Genomic DNA, 26,298 nt, shown 5'->3' on the forward strand with positions numbered 1-26,298 from the left:
AGCTTCCCATCTGGCTGGCCACTGTGACCGTTCATGCACTGGGAACTTCACTGCCCCACCCCCTTATCAGGAGCACAGATAGGGAGTGGATGAGGTGCACCAGGCCAAATGCTCCCCCGTGTGGGTGCAGGAAGAGGTGGAGCAACCTGCCACAACTAAAAATCCAGCATGAAACCTCCAGTGCATAAACGGTCTGTTAGAAACAGGATGCTGGACTAGATGGACTTTTGTTCCAGTCCAGTAGCCTCTTCATATGTTCTTAATGTATACATTTTCAGGCATGAGCCCCCACTGATATGAACGGCATCTAAGCAAGAGCACTCAACAACAGCCCTGAATGTATTTTTTTTCCCTGATGGACATCTCATGGATCAATCCAATGTAAACGAACTGCAGGTTAAAGTCAACATTTTGAGAGATTGTTGTACAGCTGGAATTGGAACACTGGCACCAAACCAAAGCATGACACTTGGCAGTGTGGTAAGGAATGCGGGCGGAAGTTTCCTTAGACAGCAACCGAACATTAGGAATAAAGTTGGTTCTGCCAAAACGTCTCTTGCGCTCTGGCAACCGTTTTACCGCAGAAATAATGAACGTGAGAACTCTGATCCCACGCCCCCTTTCCTTACTGCAAAACTATCGGCTGTCCCTGGGATTCTCCGTCCCTCTCTCCCCACGCCTCTGTATTGCTACCGACATTATTGCTATCATGACTGTTTGTTCCTTTGTACACAGTTGCATAATATTCGAGCAAGTCCAAAATGCTCCAAGCTGTTCTGAGAATTTCGCTTTTCGGGGGCTGCGTTATATCCCACATTTTTCTTCAGTCCAATCTGAATCGGTCTCACTCTTGTTTCCAAACTTCCGATTTCCCTCCATACCCCCAGCCCCCTTCCTCCCTAATTCCACTAAACAACGCCATTCTTTGTTCAGCTTTGCCATAGAAACCCAAGGCTGACAAGCTAAACCTCCTAAATCTTGTCTCCTCTTACACGAAAAGTCATTAGAATTATGGCTTCAGGAAGGAGGCTCCGAAGTCACCGAAATTATCCCTGCCAGAACCAACAACTTCATATTAACTCTCAAGACTACCAAGTGAGCCGACCAATGTGCCGAAAGAAATTCCAAAATGCCACGACAGATTGGGGGGGGGGGTGCAACACAGTTCCTGAACTTGGTATATCAGCATATGTACAATTCAAACCACCCAAGTCTCATTGAATTCAAAGGGAGACGACAAAGGGCACTTACGACAATTTCAAATAGCCTATGGATGATGTGAATAGGTTCCTTCAAGATATTTATGGGAGGAAAGAAACAAAGCTAAGAACAGCAGCGGACTTTGACTCAAATGCCTAAATATAATGATAGTCACGAACCAGCTGATGAACCAAAGTTCTTCCCAAATGTTGGCCTGTTCAGGGTTCGCAAACCAGAGTTCACAAACTGAAGATCCAGGAGGAACTACCATGAATTTTAGCACCATTCGTGATGGTTCATCACGGTTCGTGAAGAGCAGAAAGCAGGGGTTTATCGAGTGCTAAGAAAAGAAAGCTCTTTCTGAAAAGAGTTCTCACAAGGAAAGTCCACGGTGCTGCCTACAGATCAATGCAATTAATACTAAACAAAACAAAACACTTAAAGGTTATTAACTTCTCTTCCATTCATCAGTCCTGTCTTACACGTCTCCCTCGCTGGCCCATGGGCAAATTGGAGCTTCAGTCCTCTTTAAATGTAGCTTACCTCTTTCTCCGGGTCTTCCGGGTTGGCCAGAACTGCCGGGAAATCCTGGCCTTCCTGGAGATCCTGATTCTCCCTGCGGTCCAGCTGGCCCTTGCCTCCCAGGTTCACCAGGGGGTCCGGGGATAGTTCGGGTGGACACAGATTGGCTTGGAACCTGATTTAAGATGGAGTTATATCTGGCCAGGTGTCCTGCAAGGAAGGAAAATCCACGACATTTACAACCCATTAGCAAAAGCCACTTTGAGACCCCGTTGGAGGGCACAAGCATAGGGTGTGTTGGTTTGTTTACATTTCTAACCTATTTTATCTCCTCAGACTCGAAGCAACACAAATGGTCCGATAAATAATTTAAAAAATGTCTTGTGGTAGGACTCTGCTTTCCTTTAAAAAACCATATCCAGAGGGCTTTTAAGTTTTACAAGGATATACATTCAGACCCTTTGTTAAGAAGTGGTAACAGTCACCAGTGTGAGGAAAAAGCATAAACATTTACATATATAAGTAAATAAAAACTGTCCCATCAAGACACAACTGACTCATGAAGACCCCAGGACCATGACTTGCCAATGCATTTGGTTGAGGTCGACCCAAACCACCACTTCCCATTGCCCCCCAAAGCTCCCTCCTACGATGACTACTACAAATCTGCCCAACCCACTGGGCCTCAATGAGATTTGAACTGATGCTCTTTGCAGTTTCCACTGTTCCTTAATGTTATTGTTGTTATTATGTTAATATTATAGTTGTTATCACCTCGTTATTACTACAAATGGAGTTACCTGTATGGTTTCTTGTTTCATGTAAACCGCCCTGAGCCTTCGGGGAGGGCGGTATATGAATGAATGAATGAATGAATGAATGAATGAATGAATGAATAAATGAATGAATGAATGAAGTGTTCACAGTCTTCCTGGGTGGTTCCCCATCCAAGTATTAACACCGTCCAACCCTGCTTAGATTCTGAACTCTGCTGAGATCAGGCTAGGCTGACTGCTAAATTAATAAATACACGTTATATACATGCTTCTGCATAGACAAACAGTGGTGTGAACGCAATTAACTTTTATTGCATGGCTTTTAATTTTACCAGTTAGATTGCAAGTTTTACAGTCCCTTAATTCTAAGGCAACCTATACTGCATTGGGCCCACAGAATCACAGGGATGATGTCCCTGACTTGAAGAGTGCCAGAATGGAGGCAGGGGTAGCCAAATTGTACAAACGCTGGCCTTTCTTGTCCTGCTCCCCTGTGTATAGCCTGGGTGCCACTCCTTTGGGCCTACATCTTTTGGTTCACAAACAGTGGTAGCAGGTATCTACTGCACATGGACCTCCCTTAGGCTAAGCATGAGGATCCACCAAGATTTTGGTCAAGCACCCAGTGGACATTCAGTGGTACACAGTGGTACAAGGCATTCAGCTTCATAGGTCATCCAATGCACAGGCTTAGAAATAAACTAGAACTGGTAGCAGACACAACAGGATGAAAAGTATGGATACTTGTACCCACCCTGGATGAGCTGTTCGCACACTTGACGAGCTACTGCCCGCACCATCGCTTGGGACTGAAGGTCTCCCTGAATAACAGGAATGTCACAATTAGCTCCTAATTCTCCTCCAGAATATGAGCGGCTGAGAACATAGATGTCCCTCAAGAGGTTTCCATGCAGGGACAGGCTTGTATAGTTTCCTCCTTGCTGCTGCAGGCTTCCCTATAGTGGGTTCCTCCAAAATCTCCCTGTCTTAGTCCCACAGCAACAACCATTCCCCTGTTTCCTTGGTCACTGGGACTTTTCCAAGTTTCTTTTTTTTAATTGGTAATTGAACATTGTTATATCAGTACAAAATTATAATATACCTGTGTTCTCTGAATTCCCAACTTTTTAGACTTTCCCAACCCTTTAGCCTCATAACAAAAATAAGCCTTTCCCCTTATATCTTCACAATGAAAAAGCTGAGAATTCAGATGCATAGATGGTTGGCAGAGGGAGACACTGGCCTCTATAGGTACAAGGGAGGGAAATGGCAGCCATGTGAAAGGGCCTGCAAAATCCAAGTTTTCCATACAGACAGCAGGCATCCAGGTTCTGTTGTGGGTCTCACAAAATGTGGCAGCAAAGCAGGCTTGGGAACGATCAGAAGAGAGTTGCAGAAACCCTAGGAGGTACATGAATGCACCACAGTGCTGTGGGGAATAACAAACAACCCCTACAAAAATGGCCTCAATCTGATTTGCTAGAAAACCCACCCTGAGGTCTTTCACATTCCTACCGCCTGTTTAGTTCTGCATTTACTTCAGGACACTTACACGTTCTCCTCTCTCGCCTTTTGGTCCAGGAAGTCCCTGTGAAAAAAAATCAAGACCAGAACTTAGTTTGTATGTGTGCCTTTTTGCCCCTCCCTCAGTGCTTTACTGGCTTTTAAAACTATGTGGCAGCGTGGAGGCCACATGGTTTGGTCCACAATGGAGATGCAACTCAGTTTTCAGTGAGGCCATCTGCAGCTCACCAAATATGCAAGCATCATGCCAAAGCTGTTCAGTGGCTGCCTGGGGCTGGTGTAACTATGGTGAGCTGCAACGTGGATTCTCTGGATCGTGAAGAAAAGAACAAGAGTCCTGTCACCCCTTAAAGACTAGCAAAATTTGTAGCTGGATAGTAGCATTCATGAGTCAATGCTTGACTCACCAAAGCTCAAACCCTGCCACAAATTTTGTTAGCCTTTAAGGCAGCCTGTCTCAACTTTTTCTACCTTTGACTGTTTATGCACTGGGAAGTTCACTGCCCCAGCTCCTGTGCAGGAGCACAAATCGGGGACGGATAAGGTGCACCAGGCCAAATGCTCCCCTGTGTGGGTGAAGGAAGAGGTAGGGCAATCTGCCATGACTAAAACTCCACCTGCAGCCCGGCATGAAACCTCCAGTGCATAAACGGTCTTTGAGAAACCCCTGACACATTCTTCTGACTTTGAGAAGCCCCAGAAGTGGCGCTACTGTGCAGAATATGGTAGAGTGGTGTACACACCCTCCAAGGACCCCTCCCCTTCCCACCCCCTCCAGACCTATTATTGGCCATTTTGGAAAGGAGGTGGGTCAACATGACCATATATGTTCATATCACCCAATAAATGTTTAGCAACTTTAACTCCCATCCAGTCAAGCCTTTTCCAGGGACATCAAGAAACCCCAGGGTTTCACAAAACCCTGGTTGAGAAAGGTGTGGCCGGACTATTGCTCTTTTCTACTGCTACAGGCAGACCAACATGGCTACCCATCTCGATCTACCTGGACATCAAGCTGGATTTCAACTTGCAAGCGGAAGTCCAAGAAAAAGACCACTACAGATGCTTGTGCTAAGTCAGACTTACTGTAGCTACACTTGCTTTTCTGCTTGGATAAGTTCTTGTCCCATCCATTTCTGGGCACTATAATATATTAGAAGGAATGCGCTAAATATGGTACAAACCATTGCACGTGGGACTACGCGAAGTCTAATTTCGGAGAGTAGCTATGTTGGTCTGCTATAGCAGTGGTCCCCAACCTTTTTATCACCGGGGACCACTCAACGCCTTTTACTGAGGCCCGGTGGGGGGGGGGTAGTTTACTCCTCTACTCTCAACCACTGCCCTAACGCTCTCTGATCGCTATGGTAATGTTTAAACATCCCTTCAAAATAAGATACAGACACGCCACAACAATGAACATAAGGAACATTTCATTTTCATGGAAATTTTAACTCATGACAATGACAAATCAATGGGAACCCTGAGCTTGTTTCTCTGCAACGAGATAGTCCCAGCTGGGAGTGATGGGAGACAAGGACACCCGAAGTGTGTTGTAAAGGGCCGGGGGGGGGGATGAAGTGAAGGGCCGGGGGGGGGAGAAGGCGTTCTTCGGGGCCCACCTCCAATTAGTCGAAGGACCATATGTGGTCGGCGGCCCACAGGTTGGGGATTGCTATGCTATAGAACAGTTGAATGAAGTGCAGTAGCACCGCAGGGACCAACCAGAGTTTCAGAGGTTAAGCTTTCGAGAAGCAAAGTGCCCTTTGTCAGACACAAAATGTGCAAAGTCTGATGATGTTTCTGCTTGGCCACCATTGGATCTAAGCCACTAGCTGTCAACCAAATGGAGGACAGAGGAAGATCCATTTGTACAGTGGCAATGAGTATGTGTGTGCAGCCGTACCATTAACAACTTCACACAGATGGAGTGATGTTTAAGGAAACGATTACAAACTATCCGACAGCCCCAGGGTCTGCAGATTCATCACAGGGCATGGTAAAAAGATGCAATCTTCCTGGGAAGACTGGATTTGCGATGCACTTGTCGAAAAGGAAGTGTGCAAGCTTTCTGCTACTTACAGGGGAACCGACATCTCCTTGCTTTCCAGAATTCCCCATGACTCCTGGCACGCCTGGGGCACCAGGTATCCCCTACACAGAAAAAACAAGAGCAAACTTCAATGTACTAATGCCACATGAAGTATTTCCAAAATAGATTGTCCAGGAATCCATGACAGCACGCCTGAGAAATTAGCTTTTAAAACGTAGCTGACATTCCTGCACAATAGCTTTGTGTGTTATATGTCTTCAAGTTGCTTCAAACTTACGGCGAACCTATGAATGATTGACCTCCAAAACTCCATGTCCGATAGCCTTGGGAACAGAAGGCTTCAGCTTCAATGACTGGGTCAATGCCTCTCATTTTGGCTCTTCTTTTTCCTCCCACCTTCCACTTTTCCTAGCATGATGAACATTGTACCAGGATAGCCAATGGATAGCTCTATCTTAAGATTTCATTTTCTGGTACAATCACAAGTACTGAAAATAAATCAACTACGTGTTTGCTGTTCTGCCCCACCACCTCCTCACCCCCCACTAAGATCTAGGAGATGGTAAGCTATAGCCTTCAACATGGACACATGTGTTTGTAGGACCTGGTTGTACCCCTGAAAGCAGTTAATTCATGGCAGTTCCCCTAATGTGGTGAGAACCACATCGAAAGCAGATGTGTGTCTTGGTTACTGGGTTACCCAGCTGAGGAATGTGAAGAAAATATTGGCTTTCAGGGGTATTTAAGCCATGCTAGTTAAAACGTAAGAGTAATAATTACCGCAGGTCCTGGGGCCCCTTGTGGTCCTGTGGGCCCGTCTTTCCCAGGTAGGCCCTAAATGAAAGATACATGAAATAAGTGTACTGTTCTTAATGCTGAATAAGAAGTAGCAACGGTCTCCTACATATTGGACCAGTAAGTTCACGGCACCACATGGTGGCGATTCCAAAGTCGGAGAAGGGCATGACACAACAGGGCCATGTCAAGATTAAGGAAAGCTCTCTATGCTTAGGTGATTGTTTTATTGTGTCTTAAACCAGGGGTAGTCAACCTGTGGTCCTCCAGATGTCCGTGGACTACAGTTCCCATGAGCCCCTGTCAGCAAATGCTGGCAGGGGCTCATGGGAATTGTAGTCCATGGACATCTGGAGGACCACAGGTTGACTACCCCTGGTTTCAACCATGCAAACTGACCTCAAGATGGTGTTCCAAAAGGGGTGGTATATAAATCTCAACATAAATAAATTAATAAGTACATTTTAAATTTATTCATTTATATCCCATTTTCCTCCCCAGCTGGGACTCATAGTGGCTTAGAATATCATTCTCCCCTCCTTGATTTTACGTGACTGAGACAGGTCCAAGCCATCCAAGGAGATTCCACAGCAGAAGTAGGGATTCCAATCAGGGTCTCACAACATCCTCCTCTGCCACTCTGTCCACCGTCCCACATTGTGGTCCACCGTACCACATTGGCTCTCTGTCCACCATACCACATTGGCTCTCTGAATGCCGTAATCTTTACAATGACAACTTCATGCGTTAAGTCACAATTATCCGCTTATTACTCATTGTGGAGGGGAAGGGGGAGCTTTCCTTGTGGGTTCCTTGTGGGTTCCTGGCTTAGGTAAAGTTTGAATGAGGGAGTTCTTGGAGCACAGTGCAAATTTTTAGTAGGTGCAGGTCAAGTTACATCAGCTATTAATATTTCCTAATACTTTTCAAGGATATTGTAGGCAACACATTTTCTGGTTTCCTTTAAAGTTTGCATAGTTACATGTTAATTTCAAAGGATGAACTTTGCTCCTCACACCTTCAGAATGCCTCATAAGTTGGAGCTCATTACCGTTATTCATGGAAACACTTCAGCACTTCTATGTGCTCAGCCATCGAACTGACATTGAAGGGAAATTACTTTTATTTGTATTCTACCCAACTAGGGTTTCCAGCCTACAGGTAGGGTGTGGAGTTTTCCTGGAGTTAAAACAGATTGTCAGACTGCAAAGATCACTTCCCTCGGAGAAACTGGCATTTTTTGAGGGAGGACTCTACGGCAGGGGTAGTCAACCTGTGGTCCTCCAGATGTCCATGGACTACAATTCCCATGATCCCCTGCCAGCATTTGCATCACCGACTTTCTGAGCTCCCTTCCCTCCCAACCTCAGGTGGAGTTGAAAACCCTACTCCCAACAGTTGACTGACAGACTCAAGAGCCACTAAACTGAGAGACAGCACAGGAAGGGGAGGATCTGGCTTCTCCCGTTTCCCTTTAAGGAGCCTATGAATCGCTTTTTGTTGCACTTGCAACAACCTATGGATTGCAGCCCTCCTCTCTTTAAAGCTTAGCAAACATGCTTTTAAAAAGTATATAATTTTCTTTCAAATGTTCCAGCTTTTCCCCTTTTGGCTGCTGCAGAGTATTTCCATCTAAACTCTACAGGTATGTTTATTTAGGAACTTTCTCTTGTATCTCTTGGCCATTTACAGATTTCCTCCTACTGTTTGCTTTCGTTTGTTTTTGTTAGGTGTTAAAATTGCCCTTCATAAATCTACTCGAACACAAAGTCTGTTCAAGGAGTGAGTGAGTTAGAAAGATTGCTGCTGCTGTCCCTCGGATAAAAGATACATCCCAGGTGGGAATCCACTTCAAAAACTCATTGCTAGATTTCATTTTCTCAGGTTTCCAAATGGCAGATCCACATCTTAAATTGATTTCAGCATGCAGAGAAGGAATGAGAGTTGCGTGAACAAAGGCCAGATCAGATTTTTTTTTAATATAATAAAGGTAAAGGTATCCCCTGAGCAAGCACCGGGTCATGTCTGACCCTTGGGGTGATGCCCGCCAGCGTTTTCATGGCAGACTCAATACGGGGTGGTTTGCCAGTGCCTTCCCCAGTCATTACCGTTTACCCCCAGCAAGCTGGGTACTCATTTTACCGACCTCGGAAGGATGGAAGGCTGAGTCAACCTTGAGCCGACTGCTGGGATTGAACTCCCAGCCTCATGGGCAGACAGCTTCAGACAGCATTTCTGCTGCCTTACCACTCTGCGCCACAAGAGGCTCTTCTTTAATATAATACCTTGGACTTTTGTCTTAAGGTTATGCCCATGTTAGCTCTAAACCAGTTCTGGAATATCATAGCACATACAATGAATGGAGAGGACAGGTTTGCTGTTCCACAGCCTTCAGGCCACCCAAGACTTGAGTGAGTAAGCACAGGATCCTAATTCCTGTGTTTGCTTGCAAAGAGGAGGAAGATTTGCAGGTAAGGAGCACTCGTAAGGGATGATTAATCCATCCCTGATCTCTGGTCCCCCTACCACACAAACTTCACCCGGGATCTTCCTTCATTAACCATTAATTAATCATTAATATCTCCCGCCTAAGGAAAAAGCAGAGGAGCTTAGTTGGGTGGCAGTTCAACTTCTGCTCACCCACCCAATGCGGCACTTCCAATCACCACAGTTCTGCTACTTAAGAGGGACTTGGTGGTGGGCCTGTTACACTCACAAGACTGCACAGTTGCCTCCAACTCAGCTTTAAGACGTGTATCCTAAACCTGGCTTCTGTTGGCAATATATTTTCAGGAGCTGTCCTCTACCTCTCATTTCAGGAGCTGTCCTCTACCACGGAGCATGTTCCTCTGGAGCAGGGGTAGTCAAACTGCGGCCCTCCAGATGTCCATGGACTACAAATCCCAGGAGTCCCTGCCAGCATTCGCTGGCAGGGGCTCCTGGGAATTGTAGTCCATAGACATCTGGAGGGCTGCAGTTTGACTACCCCTGCTCTGGAGCTAGGTCTCTTCAGTTCAAAGAAAGATACAGGGGTTGACTATGTGGAAGTGATTAGTGTCAGAGGAAAGCATTCTGCAGCTTTCGAAATCTGGCCATCACCTGTCTTTCTGGCAAAGATATAAGGGTGTACTGCTTCATAACACTATGAGAGGAGGACACTGAAGAGGAGATGAGCCCTCAGAGCTTCTGAAGAGCCCAGCTGTATCATCCTGTAGTGTAGAAAGAGTGAAGACAAATGTAGAAGGGCTACTTTGCTCAGACGCTTGCCTGCTGTGAGGATCCACAATAAAATCTTTGCGAAAACCAGTAGCCATGCTGTCCATATGTACTGTGCAAAAGCAAAACTTCGAGCTGTGGGTCTTAAGTATTGCTATTCGGCAAAACCAGGGTAGGAGCTAAAGAACGCACTTCCTTCTTTCCTAGTATGAAAGCTCAGAGTCGATGTTAGATGAAAATTAAACCAGTAATCTCCAGCTCAAGAAGGCTGCAAGGGGAAATCACATTTTAAAAAATGTTAGAATCATAGAATCATAGAGTTGGAAGGGGCCACACAGGCCATCTAGTCCAACCCCCTGCTCAACGCAGGATCAGCCCTAAGCATCCTAAAGCATCCAAGAAAAGTGTGTATCCAACCTTTGCTTGAAGACTGCCAGTGAGGGGGAGCTCACCACCTTCTTAGGCAGCCTATTCCACTGCTGAACTACTCTGACTGTGAAAAAGTTTTTCCTGATATCTAGCCTATATCATTGTACTTGTAGTTTAAACCCATGTTGACAGTGGCATATTTAATTTTGCCTTCTGGGATGATGAAACTGTGAATCAATTGGCAAATAAATATTCCGCACCTTGTGTGTGTGACGGGCCATCAAGTCGTAACCGACTTGTGGTGTTTCAAGGTCTAAAATATAGACAAGAGGGGACTGGATGGACACACATCTGGCAATTACCTCCCCAGCACAGAACTCCAGGGGTATGTCTGATACAACATGTGAGAGTGTCAAGTTTCCCGATTAATTTTAATAATGTTTACACACTCCTCAAAGTAGCCTTACAAACTCAGCCCTTATGGCTAAGGCTGAGGCTCTGCCTGAATGGTAACTTTGCTGCATCTATTAAAAGATTCCTGTCTGGGCTTTAGAAACTTGCTCCGTGCTGTATTTGGAGCGAATCAAAGAAATTCCCCTCGAAATAACGTTAACATGGCAAAACTGCAGCCAAGTGGTTTTTGGATCTCTGCTTTTCAGAGCACACCTCATTTACAGCAGGGCTATTGTGTGAAGAGCCGAGTCCAGGCAAGCCCTCCTTCCCAGCCGCTGAACACAGCACAACTGTATGTGTGAGAAGGGGATTAAGTAAAATGAAGTACAGGGGAGTACTTTTGTAGCCAGCAGCTTTCTAATACCTAACAGATGCCGAATTTGCTTTGCCCATTCGCCGAAGCTTAAAGTTTATTCTCAAAGCAGGTTCAGAAGGGCAAAGCCAGACAAGGTGTTTTCAGGAGATACAGCCTTTTGTAATCCCTAGAACAGGGGTAGTCAACCTGTGGTCCTCCAGATGTTCATGGACTACAATTCCCATGAGCCCCCTGCCAGCAAACGCTGGCAGGAGGCTCATGGGGATTGTAGTCCATGAACATCTGGAGGACCACAGGTTGACTACCCCTGCCTTAGAACACTGAGTTAGCTTTGGGACTCCTTTGTACACTGGTGTAGAAGAGACCCACTGCATTAGACCAGGGGTCCATCTAAGTCAGCATCTTCTTCCACACAGTAGCCAGCCCCTTGCCCTGCAGAGCCAACAGAGAGGATATGGTTGCCAGGTCCCTCCCGGTAACCAGAAGGAGGTGGGGGAGGCTTACCAGGAGCAGGAGGGAAGCCCCGCCTATGTAGCCAGCAGTGTGGTGATGGCACTTCTGCCATGTCATGGATGTGATGACATCACATTGTGACGTTGTTATGACACTCTGGTGCTTGGACAAATACTCTGGGGGAAATGGTTTCTACCATAGAGTTTTTGCACAAATGCGATGTCACCACCGTGACAGCATCAATTCCAGAACATGCAGAGGTGACATCACCAAGTCCCCAGTGATGGAGGCCCATGCCTGCTAGTAAGTCCCCCCCATCGGCCAGTTGATCAGCAAGTAGAAGCAGGGCCTGAGGTGGTGGCAACCCTAAGACCCCAATGCTGCTTCCTGGAACTGGTATTCAGAAGTTTGTTGCCTCTGGATATGGCTGTAGTTTCTCTTTACTCTCCATGGCTTGTAGCTTGTGATGTACCTCTCTTTCACAAATCTCTCTGATACAAGATTTTCAAATAAATGCGCCTAAGATCTCAGCGTTTTCGAAAATGTTTTGTGAAGTAGGCTCTACTGATCTGAATGGATGTTTAGGAACAGTGCTTTAATATGACTTTGGAACGTAGATTTATTTGATTCTGTCACTAGATACGGTTATGCACATTGTTAGGGGATACTAAGCACCAGATTCCTTGGAGAGTTTGTTTTATTAACAGAAAACAGATTTTTTGACTCTGTTTCAAATCAGCCTTTTAAAGTGCAATTCAAGCTACCCTCAACTATATTTTATAGAATATGAAACTGATCCATTTGGCTTCCTCATGTTGATTTAGGGAAGATGTCGCCATTTCTCCCTCATTAAAAGAAATAGTTCAGAAATGAGATTAAAGGAGAGGGAGAAAAAATAATCTGGAGATTTTTTAAAAGCAGAAAGAGAAAAGAAGGGGCATAATAATGACAGAAAATTGCTAGCGAACCTCCCCCATGTCCCTTCAGATACTCCTGTACTTGTTTGAGGTAAAAAGACAGAAGGAAAATTAAGAAGAAGAGCTGGGTTTTTATACTCTGCCTTTTCACTACCTGGAGAATCTCAAAGCAGGTTACAAACCGTCTACCCTTCCTCTCCCCACAACCCTGTGAGGAAGGTGGGGTTGAGGGAGCTTTGAGAGAACTGCTCTTTGAGGACAACTGTGAAAGAACTGTGGCTGCCCCAAGGTCACCCAGCTGGCTGTATGTGGAGGAGTGGGGAATCAAACCCAGCTCTCCAGGTTAGAGACCACTGCTCTAAACCACTACATCACACTGAAGCCTTGCAGGGAACCATCAACTTCTGAAGCCACCTCAAGATTTCCTTACTGTTAAGGGATTAGATCAGCCTTTCTCAACTTTTTCACCATTGTGAACCCCCTGAAACATTCTTCAGACTTCAAGAAACCTCAGAAGCGGTATGATTGTGCAGAATATGGCTGGGAAGCACAGCTGTAGACACGCCCACCCGGGCCCCTCCCCTTACCACCCCCTCCAGGCCCATTACTGGCCATTTTGGGAGGGAGGGGGGGTTGACAAGACCACATATGGGCATATCACCCAATACTTATTTAACAAATTTAAAAATATATATTAAAATTAATGCACTCTCACCCATTTGGGAAACCTTTCCAGGGCTGTTGGGAACCCCTACCCTGGTTGAGGAAGCCTGGGTTAGCAGAACCCAAGTTTTCTGTGTTGCAGTTCCCACCCAGTAGAATAGCCTGACTGAGGTCAGCTTGTATTGTCCCACAGAACATACAAAATGGAGATATCCAGAAGGGCATTTTTATAAATGGAACACAGCTGTAATAGCACAAAATTATTCAGGAAGGAATTTCCATTAAGTTAATAGGATTGATACTTTAATGTCTGTGTCAAATAATAGAAGCAATTTATTTTGTGTTGCATTGATCACTGGATGCATTGTAATGCTGTTATCTCATGGTCTTCTCGTTTCATTACATTATAAGTTGTGTGTATACTACATTGGGCCTCTTAACGTTTTTTAAAGCCTTTAATCAACACTGAATAATGCAAATGGTAAAAAAAAGAGGAAAACGTTTTTCAGGTTGTAATTGTTGCCATCCACTGCTGGTTACCACTGCTGCTTCTGCTGTTCACGTAAGAACCTACCACTCCCCCCCAAAAGGACAGGATGTTATAGATCAGGGGTAGTCAAACTGCGGCCCTCCCGATGTCCATGGACTACAATTCCCAGGAGCCCCCTGCCAGCATTCGCTGGCAGGGGGCTCCTGGGAATTGTAGTCCATGGACATCTGGAGGACCACAGGTTGACTACCCCTGTTATAGATGGTCCACTCCCACTCTTTGTCCTCAGAACAATCCTGGGGGACATTCTGGGCTGAGGAAGAGTGGTTATGGCTGAGCTGGGGCTTGAACCGTGGTCAGTTTCTAAAACTCAAACAAAATCAGGCTGTAATGGTCCCGATTCTATCCTGGATGAACAAGACAAGAAAATGGCGTGAGTGGCCTACTGTAAGCTCAAGCAGAACCCTGGGCCAGAGAATTCCCGGTTTGAGAAAACACAGAGTAGATTTCTAGATGGGTTAAAATGAGAGGCGGCCCAAAATAAGCAGGCTCAGAGAGCAGAAGGAGCAAGCCAGTTATTATTAGTCCACAAACCAGCTTGTGTTCATTTCACCTTACCCTTGGGCCCTGGCTTCCATCCCGTCCTGGGGGTCCAGATGGTCCCGTAACACCCTGTGTCAAAAACACCGCAAAGCAGGCAATGTGTTTCTAAAACATGCACAGATTCAAATATTTTAAAACAAGTATAGAATCATAGAGTTGGGAGGGTCTTCCAGGGTCATCAAGTCCAACCCCCTGCAGAATGCAGGAAATTCACAACCACCTGCCCACCCACAGGGACCTTAATTCCATGCCCAGTTGGTGACCCCCCCTCCCAAGCAGAATCCCTGTCCAGTTTGGCAATTATTGGAGCCCTGTGCCCTTCTTGTAATGGAGAATGACATGTGTTTTGCAATAAGCTAAAAGCGAACTGGCCTGCAGTTATGGATGTGTTGTATGCTGTACTTTCCATGGACTTTCACTTACTACTCATAAGAAACACTTCTATATAGTGCTAGCTACATTACATTGCATTGAGGTCTCCTTTGCCATGCTGTTACCCACCAACATCACTCTGAGACTATTTTTTGCTTGTCAAATATATGAGGCCTCCTGGCTTGGCTTGCTCCTGACTGCTGGGGAAATATCCCCACCAGGAAATTTCCCAAGAAGTTAAAGGTCCAGACTGTTCTGGCATGGGTTCTGGACTATCCAATGCCTGCCATAATAAGTGCTGCAGAGATAGGAGATTATAGATATTTAAAGAAAAGGTATCGATAAAAGTAACTGATTAGCACCCAAGTTACCTGTATGCCAGGTCGACCGTCTTCTCCCTTTTCTCCTTTTTCACCAATTGGTCCCTGAGGATCAATAATCACAGAGTTAAGCAAACAAATGGCTTATTTCCTCTTCTCCCATTTTCAGAAATGTATTTCGTCCTACAAAAAAAGCGAATCTGCCTTCTAGAGATTTCTTCCTGTGAAAGAGCTAAATTTGAACCCAGTATCACTTTATAGACCCACAAGACTTTCATGTTAGACACTTCTGAGAGTCAAAGATCCTTTTACCTAATGTAGGCTTTCTCAACAAGGGTTTCATGAAACCCTGGGGTTTCTTGACAACCCTGGAAGGGTTTCCTGAATGGGTGGAAATTAATTTTTTATATATTTTAAAAATTTGTTAAACATTTATTGGATGTTATGACCATACGTGGTCATGTCGGCCCACCCACCCCCTCCCAAAATGGCTAATGATGGTCCTGGAGGGGATGGGGAGGGGAGGGGCCCCAGGTGGGCATCTACACAGCTATGCTTCCCATATTCTGCATGATCATGCCACTTCTGGGGTTTGAAGCCTGAAGAATGTTTCAGGGGTTTGTCAGTGGTAGAAAGGCTGAGAAAGGCTGATCTAATGAAAAGAGCTCTGCCTCTTGAACACTTATACTCTGAAGATCTAGTTGATCTCAGATCTAGCTGTTCCACTGCAGACCAGCATAGCTACTCCCCAGTATCTGATGAAGGGAATTTTGACTCTCAAAAGTCAATACTCTGAAAATCTTGGTCTCTCAGGTGCTAATGCACTCAAATTGATGAGTTCTACTACAGATAAACTACCTTCTGGAGAAAATGGCTGCTTTGGAGGGTAAATGCCATATCATTACAGTCCCCTGAGGTCCCTTCATGCCCCAAATCCTGCCCACTCCCAAAATCTCCATGTATTTCCCAACCTAGAGCTGGCAACCCTTGGATAAGGCCTTGGGTGCCACTGATTTATTACCTACCGGAAGTCCTTGAATAGAAAGTCCACTTGGCCCTTGTGGCCCAGGAGGCCCTTGAGGGCCAGGAGCTCCAATTTCACCACGAGGTCCATCCGGTCCCTAGAACGATAGCCTAGTGGTCATAAACTGAAACTCCTCCAAACAAAGCAAACAGCAGTTTGCACCACATACATGTACAGAATCTATGGATCCAAACAATTTGACAATGCTTGTCGAGCTATATATTAATGCAACTGAGCGACCACATACGATTCTTTGTAAAGAGCTGGTTTAAGCACATAAGGATCAATGATGACTTTTTGAACTTGTGGAGTTGCTCATAAATGGAGAGCAGCCATGTCTCAATGGCAGAGCATATACTTTGCACATAGAAGGCCCCAGGTTCAGTCCTTAGCATCTCTAGTTAAAGGATCTCAGGCAGCAGATTCTGGGAAAGAACATGCTCTAATTGAGACTTTGTAGAGCTGATGCCAGTCATCATAGATGAGAATAAAATCAGAGTCCAGTAGCGCCTTTAAGACCAACAAAGATTTATTCAGGGTGTGAGCTTTCGAGTGCAAGCATCTTGCACTCGAAAGCTCACACCCTGAATAAATCTTTGTTGCTCTTAAAGGTGCTACTGGACTCTGATTTTATTGTGCTACTTCAGACCAACATGGCTTCCCATTTGAATCTATCATAGTGAGCCAAATGCATCAACCATCTGATCTGTCTAGTATAAAATCATTGCATTGAAAGGGCCAACAGGTCATCTAGTCCAACCCCCTGTTCAATGCAGGATCAATGCAGTTCATGCGAAACATGTTTCAGTGCCAGGGACCCATGCATTCTGTCTGTTCCATAGAAAACCTTATAATTTTTAGCTATCCATTCTCTCTCTCATAAGTACTATTTAAATGTTCTAGAAATAGTTTCAAACAACGCTACACTATTAGGAAAATACAACTGGATACATAATACTGGGTAGATAATACAAGGTTGATCCCAGGTTTGTGGGAAAAGGGTGATGTTCCTCCCCTTCCCCCGCTCATACCTCTTTTCAGCCCATATGCATGTTCCTCTCCGACCAGCAGCTGATGTGTCCTCCCTGCACATTCACACCCCTGTCCATGTCCTCAGCCACATGGACACCCTTCCCCAGCAGCACTGGGGGTACAGTCACTGGGAGCACTGGGGGTACAGTGTACCACTCACAAACCCATCTTCTGGTGGTGCTGGGCATTGCATACAATTGGGGGCATGGATGGCCGGAGGGTAGGAGAAGGGCAGAGAGGTAGGAGATGAAGTTGAAGATGGGGGACTAGTGACAGTGAGTTTCACTGGAGACCCTGGTCCTCAGAAGCTATACCACTTTAGGATATGCTGATCTCAGTACTGAGATAGGTGCAAACCAGATACAACGGGAAGCAACAGAAATGTCCCAGGGGCCTTGGATTGTACCTATGGCAAGCAGCAGTACAACAGTTACCTTTGGACCATGTTCACCGTGGTTACCCTTTGGACCTCTGAGGCCTGGTCCACCCTGCAAAACACATTTGGCATTGAGTGAAAGACAGGTTCAGCTGTCCACAAAGTTCTCTCTTTGCATTGTTCCTAAAATAAAATCCCAACAATTTATACTCATCATCTGATTTAAAAAGCCTTGCTGATGCAAAATCTCATCAGATAAAGTCAGAAGAACCGGGTGGAGAGAACATATCCACCAGAACTGGCTGTAGACAGTATATTACTTTCAAATCTGAAATTTGAAAGTAAGGAGCCAGGACTGACAAACCCCATAAAAGAAAAATTTGCATCAAAACAACAGATCCTCTTTAGTTAAATGAAACTCATTTTAACTTCTCAGCTCCTGAAAAACTGGGTAATATGGTAGCTTACATCATAGTTCTTCAGCATTGTTGAACCTGTGGACATTGGATGGTTCGGAGAACAGGTAAGGGCTCGCCACCATAAACTGGCTCCTGGGAAGGGGCATGGCCAAATACAAGTGCCACCCTAAGGATCAGTTGTTTACATACCACAATAAAGCCCTGTTCCCAATCTAGTAGAACTAGAAACAGAGAGATGGGGAAGTCAACCATGGAGGAAACCTTACCGGTGGCCCAGGTGGACCCTGAGGACCTCTGCTGACTTCAGAACAGGAACAAGAATGAGGAAGGGAGGGGCAACTTTCTTCATCTCTCTAGAGACAAAAAAGGAAAAAAAAATACCATCCCTGATACATCACAAAATTCAATGGCAGATTTAAAAATCTAGAAGCAAAGCCATTCTGGGTGTGAGCACAAGATCCCCCTATGCAAGCAGATACTCTAAAGTGCATCTGATCCTTCCCCGTCCTTTTTTATGAACCATTGAGTGCTATAAACAAATGACAGAGGAACAGGTATGTGTTTATGTATATATAAGTGTATATGTCGTATAGATGTGTATGTATATGTATGCTCATACAGGGCCTACAAAATGGGGCTCTTCCTCCAGCCATTTGGTTGAGGTGGATTGAACCAACAACCTGAAGGCCATGCAAGAACTTTCTGTGCTCTGCAGGGCCTGTAAGACGGAGCTCTTCGGCCAGGTCTTTGGGTGAGGTCATGGCGCAAGAGATCGGATGGGCCCCTCTAGGCTAGACCATCTGCAGTGGAGTCGGCATCCATAAGTTGTCCCTTGAGGCACAGCGAGGGGAAATTGTTGATTGAGAGGGAGGGGATAGTTTGCCACCAGCCTATTGTTTTAATGGGGGATTAAGACTTTTTATGTACTTGTGGGGTATTATTTTATGTAATCCGCCGCAAGACGGCTTGACTGAGAGCAGTGGGTAATAAATCTAATTCATAATAATAACAACAACAGCCCCCCAAAATACTCTCGTCTCTTCCCAAACCGAATCCTGAACTGACCAACTCTTAGGGTTATAGTTAATCTGTTAATGTTAACAATGTTATATCACTTACGACTTATTATGCAACCGCTGTTACTACTGTTGTTCATTTGATATTACTCTGAGTTATAATGTACTAATCTTCTTGTTTCCTGTGTTATATACAAACCGCCCTGACCAACAGACAAATATAGACCTCTGCTGTCAAGTTGCAAAGGCTTATGGTGACCCTAGCAAGGGGCTTTCAAGGCTTCTGAGATGGGTTGCCACTGCCTTCCTCTACAGTAGCAATCCCCAACCTGTGGGCCACGGACCACATGGGGTCCTTTGACTAACTGGCGGTGGGCCGCAAAGGACGCCTTCTCTCCCCCCCCCCCCCGGCCCTTTACTTCATCCACGATCTTGCAGGCACACATGGGACTATCTCATTGCAGAGAAACAAGCTCAGGGTTCCCATTGATTTGTCATTGTCATGAGTTAAAATTTCCATGAAAATAAAATGTTCCTTATGTTCATTGTCTGTGTCTTATTTTGAAGGGATGTTTAAAGATTACCATAGTGACCAGAGTCAGAGAGCGTTAGGGCAGTGGGCCTCAGTAAAATTGTCAAGCATTGAGTGGTCCCCGGTGATAAAAAGGTTGGGGACCACTGCTCTACAGAACCTTCCTTGATGGTCCCCCTTCCAACTACTAACCCCACATGGTTTGCATTATTAATTGATTGATTGATATTTATATATCGCCCCCCACTAAGGCTCAGGGCGGATCACATGAGACGTAAACAAGAACAGTACATCAAACTGGTCTGATGATCCCGGGCTTTGCCATAGCATTTCACATGCGCCATAATTACATTTACACAGGGAATGATCTCCACTGAGTGCTAATGGTGCCCACTGTATGTGAACCTTCGGGTGAAAATTCCAAAATACATTCACAATTATTAATTAAACGAGAGCTTCAGAATGGAGCCTTACCAATCCTGGAAGTTCACAGCATTTATCTCTATTCGCCCATGAAGTGGTACAAACGATATCAAACATCTGCAACTGGAACTGATTTAAAAACAGAAATATAAAGTGAAAGGTTGTTGGTATTCAGGGAAACGAGATCAACAAAATAATCCTCATAGACGCTTGAATATTAAGATGGATAGTCCTATCTAGATGAAATTCATATAGAAGAAGAGTTGTTTTTTATACCTCGCTTTTTTCTACCCAAAAGAGTCTCAAAGCAGCTTTCAATCTCCTTCTCTTTCCACTACCCACAACAGACACCCTGTGAGGTGGGTGAGGCTGACAGAGCCCTAATATTACTGAAGAAAAAGGAGAGTTGGTTCTTATATGCCACTTTTCTTTACTCGAAGGGGTCTCCAAGTGGCTTACATTCACCTTCCCTTGCCTCTCCCCACAACAGACACCCTGTGAGGGAGGTGAGGCTGAGCCTTGATATTATTGCTCAGTCAGAATAGGTTTATCAGTACTGTGGCAAGCCCAAGGTCACCCAGCTGGCTGTTTGTGGAGGAGCAGGGAATCAAACCTGGTTTGCCAAATTAGAAGCAGACACTCCTAATCAATACACAAAAGAGTTATGAACACAAGAGAGATTTATATCTGGGGAAAACAAAACAAAATCAAAGTGCAGTGGCACCTTTAAGACCAACAAAGATTTATTCAAGGCGTGAGCTTTCGAGTGCAAGCACTCTTCCTCAGACTATATCTGGGGAGGGGAGGTTTACATACAGCAGCTCCTTGTGTTTTAAGTCAACTTGCTTTTGAAACAGAGAAGAGTTTCAAAAGCAGTTTTGTGACCTGGAGCTATGATTGCCAGCTAAGGGTTGTGAAATACTTGGATATTTATGGGGGGTGGAGCACGGAGAAGGTGAGCTTTGGTGGGATCTCAGCAAGATACAATGCCTGAGGGCTGACCCTCCAAAGTAGGTGTTTCCTCCAGGGGAACTGATCTCCGTCATCTGGAAAATAACTGTAATACTAGGACATCTCTAGACCCTGCCTGGAGGTTGGCGCAGAGGTCAGCTATTTAAATAAAATAAAAAAGGGTCACTTGGTCATAGCTTGACCCTCTATAACAGGAGTGGCCAAACTGTATCTCTCCGGACGTCCATGGACTACAGTTCCCATGAGCCCTTGCCAATTGGCCATGCTGTCAGGGGCTCATAGTTATTATAATCCAAAGACATCTGGAGAGCCACAGTTTGGCTACCCCTGCTCTATAACTCTTTGGATCCTGCCCACAGAATAGAAACGCTGAATTACCACCACAGCTATAGGAGGAATTCAAAGTTTTGCTTTCCCTGCTAACATGCAAGTTATTTAGGGTTGCCTGGCCCCTCCTGGCAGTCGGTGGGGGAAAAGGGAGAGACTTACCAGGAGAAAGAGAAAGGCTTATACCATACTGCTGGCATTGCACATAAAGAGATGTCATCATACCCGCAACTTCTGGGTAATGTTCTATTATTTGGGCAAAAACTCTCTGGTAAAACTGGCTTCTACCATAGAGTATTCCCCCAAATGCCAGAGTGTCACCTAGAAGTTACTGGCATGATGACATCACTTCTTGTATGATTCCAGCATGGCCCAGGCCTTCCTTTTCTAGTGGTAAGTTCCCCCCGCCCCCGGCCATCTGATCAGCAGGGATTGGCAGTGGGAAACCCTGTCCTTTTCATGGGTCTGACAACCCTATGATTAACCCTTGTTAGAAAAATCAAGACAAGCTGCAAAATCTCACAAGGCTGGTTGTCTTAGTAACAATAATTGCAAATGAAAGCTAGTACTAGGCTTCCCCCAGTATTCTGGGAACTGATACAAACACTAAGAATTCTCTACCCTCCCAGCCCACCAATATAATTCTCGGGATCTTTAGGGAAAAGGAATGACTGCTGGCCAATACTTCTGCAGCTATGCCGTGAGAGAGAAGGAACAAGAGGGAGACAAACATTCACAAATTTAAAAGTGGGTCTTGCAAATCAGGGTTAAAGGTGGGTCCAGGGTCTGAGAAGGGGACAGATGATTAAGCTAAAGGTTATGAATGTCAACGTCCCTGCTTAAATGCCTCAAAACAACAAAGGGATTGTTGTCTGAGAGGAAAAGCCCACGTCACATTTTAAAATCAGAAAAATGACTGATTCAGCCTCTCTCAACTTCCTTTAAAAAAAAATGTTACGAGCTAATTTGTGGGTTCTTAGATTAATTGGTTCTACTTTATACCATGGAAGGAAATGGGGACATGCTGCTCGGCGTACAACGGAGCAATGTTTGGGAAAGCAAGAAGATATAGCAACAAATGCAAAATACATAGTGCGTTTTGTATAATCCCCGCCCCCAAACACGCACACATGGGATGCATTTAAGTCAATGGAAAATTCTTCCCATGCATGATATTATCACACCGAGGTATGGCTTCTAAATAAAGCTGCCTGTTCTCACGCACACGTTCGGCCACGTCTCTGAGGTCAAAGAGAGCAGCCCAGGAAAGTTTAACAATGGCTTTGAGAAGAAATTGTGACAGCTGCAGGGATTCTTCTTCTAACCCACCTGTCAGAGACTGGAGCTGGAGGGGGGGGGGATTTAGAAGAAGAACATGCTGTCAAATCACAACCCACCCATAGTGGCCATGAGACATTCCAGGAAACAGATGAGCAGAGGGGATTTCCACAGCTGGATTGTTCAGCTCCCAAGCTACAATGGGCTACTCAGGTGGCTGAATAATTTTAGAATTCAAGGAAGGGTTTCCCAGTCTGGGTTAGGAAATACGTAAAGATTTTAGGGGTGTAAAGGCAAAACTTGCATCCATGGCCAACAAAAAAACAAGGGAAGAATTCCAGGAGCAGTGGAGCTTCTACTTGGACTATCTCACCAAATGAAGCTAGGTACAAGGAAAAAAGGGACTATGGGAGTACAAGGGATGGGGATGTATTGTAACCAAAATCTATTCTTCTTCTTTTCTGTATACCTTTATTTAAAAAAAAAAGATTTGGGGGTGGAGCCTGTGAAGGGGGGGGGGTTTAGGCAGGGGAGGGACCTCAGAAGAACGAGACCTTGGGGTACTTGTGGATTGTAAGCTAAACATGAGCAGGCAGTGTGATGCGGCGGTAAAAAAGGCAAATGCCATTTTGGGCTGTATCAACAGGGGCATCACATCAAAATCACAAGATGTCATAGTCCCATTGTATACGACACTGGTCAGACCACACCTGGAGTACTGTGTGCAGTTCTGGAGGCCTCACTTCAAGAAGGATGTAGATAAAATTGAAAGGGTACAGAGGAGAGCGACGAAGATGATCTGGGGCCAAGGGACCAAGCCCTATGAAGATAGGTTGAGGGACTTGGGAATGTTCAGCCTGGAGAAAAGGAGGTTGAGAGGGGACATGATAGCCCTCTTTAAGTATTTGAAAGGTTGTCACTTGGAGGAGGGCAGGAGGCTGTTTCTGTTGGCTGCAGAGGAGAGGACACGCAGTAATGGGTTTAAACTACAAGTACAGCGATATAGGCTAGATATCAGGAAAAAAATTTTTTACAGTCAGAGTAGTTCAGCAGTGGAATAGGCTGCCTAAAGAGGTGGTGAGCTCCCCCTCACTGGTAGTCACCAAGCAAAGGTTGGATGCATACTTTTCTTGCATGCTTTAGGATGCTTTGGGCTGATCCTGCATTGAGCAGGGGGTTGGACTAGATGGCCTGTGTGACCCCTTCCAACTCTATGATTCTATGATTCTTCTATAAGGGATATGATGCAATAGAACCCACAACACCATCCCATCATGACAAAATATTCCAGCACTGCAGAGCACAAGCCATAGAAAAATAATGTATCGTTATTGACTGTTCATTCTATTGCAATGGTTCTTAAACGGAGAGTCCTCTAATTTATGGACAGGATGCCAAACACAGCTGAGAAAGTTTGCTGCTCCACCCTTCTCAGGTTTCAGGTTACCCATGGATGACCCCAATTAAAAGACCCTGGACATCTAGCAACCTCTGGAATGGTTCTACTGTTTTCAGAGAATCCACGAGCACACCTGGGAGTTTTGTTGCCCGGGCCAGAGCTACCAGTCTATGAGTCCTGTAGAATAACTAATGGATAAATAGGAGCTTAAACTTGATTCAACACCCATGATAAAACCACCACCAGCTCAGCTGAGAAAACGTCATGGGACATGGAGCTCTGCATGCCTATGGTCTTATGTAACGGCCGGTCCATTCACTTGAAGACAACCAGCATTTTTCTGTGGGTGTGCAGTTTGCTAAATGACTTTATCATTCATACCGCTCAGGCGTTCTCAACAAAAGGCATCGTTTCTTTCCCCTTCTTCCAACAAAGCACTCTTTAACTTTCAACAATTTGCCTTTGTGCTTTCCTGTCGGAATGTACTCACAAAGGTGTCTCTGTTCAATTGTGTCCTGAGAAATTATTTAATCTTTGCTGTGTTAAGGCTTGAGGCCTAGAAACCTTTTTTCATCCAGAGACACGTATTTTGGGTGCAAAGATCTCGAAAGCCCAATAAATAAACGTATAACCAAACGCACCGTGCTTCAGTCTGGGTCTTTTCTTTTGCTGTGAAGTGACAACCAACTTAGGGTGACCTTGCAGGGTTTTCAAGGCCAAAGTCTGCCACAGCCTGCCTCTGCATCGTGACCAGGGTATTCTTTCGTGGTCTCCCATCCCCAAACCAGGGTCATCCCTCCTTATGCTTCTGAGATCTGCCAAAGTATGGATAGCCTGGGCCAGTGGTCCCCAACCCCCAGTCCGGGGACCGGGACCAGTCCGTAGATCAGTCGGTGCCAGGCTGCGGCTCCTCCTCATCCTCTTCCCTGGCTGCTGCCTCGGGGACTGCCCTGCCACTCTGCCGCCGGCTCACCTTTGGTGGTCTCCAGCGGCCGCCATGGCTGGGGGTCTCCCTTGGTGTGGCACTGCACAGCTGCTGCTGGCAGCGCCCCCTAGTGGACGGCGGGAAGTCAGGGGAACCGGCGGGAAAGCAAGTGAAGCAGGGGCTCCGGCTGCAGCGGCAGCGTCCCTCGGCAAAAGGCTACACCCCCCCCCCCCCGGGCCTCAGTAAAATTGTTGAGCGTTGACCGATCCCCGGTGATAAAAAGGTTGGGGACCACTGGCCTGGGCTATCCGAGTCAGGGCAAATTTAGTCAGGGAAAAATTGGGTCTAACACTTTTCAAACTCAGCCTCAGATTCAAGGAAATGCTCCTGGCCAAGTCTGTTCAAAGGAAATTAACACACTTTTCACCCCGACAACCACCTTCACCCCCCCACACACACATACCTCGGTTATCCCCTGAGCTAATGCTGATTGCAATATGACACAATTTTCCCCCCATTATAATAGAGTAGGCTTTCTCAACCAGGGTTTCATGAAGGGAAGGGAAGGCGATCGTAAGCCACTTTGAGACTCCTGCTGGTAGAGAAAAGCAGAGTATAAAACTAACACTTCTTCTTATGACTGCATGGAATGAGAAACAAGAGCTTTCAGATGTCTGCTTTGTAGAATCAGTATGATCCAGGGGTAGTCAACCTGTGGTCCTCCAGATGTCCATGGACTTCAATTCCCATGAGCCCCTGCCAGCAAACGCTGGCAGGGGCTCATCGGAATTGTCATCCATGAACATCTGGAGGACCACAGGTTGACTACCCCTGTGATAGACCACCAGAAATGCTTCCTTTTTTCACACGACACCCTAATTGTCCCAAATCCCTTAGATGAACAGGGTTATTCATACCATTTCCTTAGTAAAACAACCCAGACTATCTCACATTGGTTTGCATCAGCCTGCTGTTCATTTGGAAACCTAACTTCTTTTCAAACAAAGGCCCGAACCACAAGCTGCTTCACATACCGGCACGGAATTGTCCCGCGGCCCTCTGGACCGGACCATTCTTCCCAGGACTTCAGTCCCGCCGGAGGTGATGTTGCCGGCTGCATTGATCATTTTCTCACCCACGTGTTTGCAGTCAACCACAATTTTAGCTTCTGTTTTGCTGATAACAACATGCACCTATGGAGGGAGAGAACAGAGAGGCCTTTTTTTTAAAAGGATGTATGCGAGAGGGAGGAATTTAACTATCCAGGGTGGGGGCATGTGGCCAGAGGTGCCTTTTTGCCCCTGGTTTCCTAAGAAGGATCCGTGCCGGAAATCTGAGGAAGGGGAAATCTGAGGAAGAAAGCTTCCCTTTACAGCAGGGGTAGTCAACCTGTGGTCCTCCAGATGTTCATGGACTACAATTCCCATGAGCCCCTGCCAGCAAACGCTGGCAGGGGCTTGTGGGAATTGTAGTCCATGAACATCTGGAGGACCACAGGTTGACAACCCTGCTTTACAGGACAGCAACTCTGTC

At 45.7% G+C, this 26,298-nt stretch overlaps 1 protein-coding gene across 5 annotated transcripts in view; it reads right to left on the minus strand.

Moving 5' to 3' along the window:
* Nucleotides 1–26,298, minus strand: part of COL14A1 (collagen type XIV alpha 1 chain) — a 142,369-nt gene that overhangs the window by 17,876 nt on the left and 98,195 nt on the right. For 4 of the 5 annotated variants that reach the window (XM_077351584.1, XM_077351582.1, XM_077351581.1 and 1 more), the window contains 12 exons: nucleotides 25,800–25,958; nucleotides 19,916–19,993; nucleotides 18,160–18,246; nucleotides 17,533–17,586; nucleotides 16,068–16,163; nucleotides 15,094–15,147; nucleotides 14,366–14,419; nucleotides 6,856–6,909; nucleotides 6,105–6,176; nucleotides 4,051–4,086; nucleotides 3,253–3,319; nucleotides 1,744–1,932 (listed from right to left, as the gene is read on the minus strand). In XM_077351584.1, the coding sequence (XP_077207699.1) occupies nucleotides 1,744–1,932; nucleotides 3,253–3,319; nucleotides 4,051–4,086; nucleotides 6,105–6,176; nucleotides 6,856–6,909; nucleotides 14,366–14,419; nucleotides 15,094–15,147; nucleotides 16,068–16,163; nucleotides 17,533–17,586; nucleotides 18,160–18,246; nucleotides 19,916–19,993; nucleotides 25,800–25,958 (1,000 nt within the window). Of the gene's footprint in view, nucleotides 1–1,743; nucleotides 1,933–3,252; nucleotides 3,320–3,990; nucleotides 4,087–6,104; nucleotides 6,177–6,855; nucleotides 6,910–14,365; nucleotides 14,420–15,093; nucleotides 15,148–16,067; nucleotides 16,164–17,532; nucleotides 17,587–18,159; nucleotides 18,247–19,915; nucleotides 19,994–25,799; nucleotides 25,959–26,298 lie in introns of those variants that run through there. The other variant, XR_013233988.1, reaches the window with a different exon arrangement.

This window comes from Paroedura picta, chromosome 9 (assembly GCF_049243985.1).
Source record: "Paroedura picta isolate Pp20150507F chromosome 9, Ppicta_v3.0, whole genome shotgun sequence".
Classification (NCBI taxonomy): Eukaryota; Metazoa; Chordata; class Lepidosauria; order Squamata; family Gekkonidae; genus Paroedura; species Paroedura picta.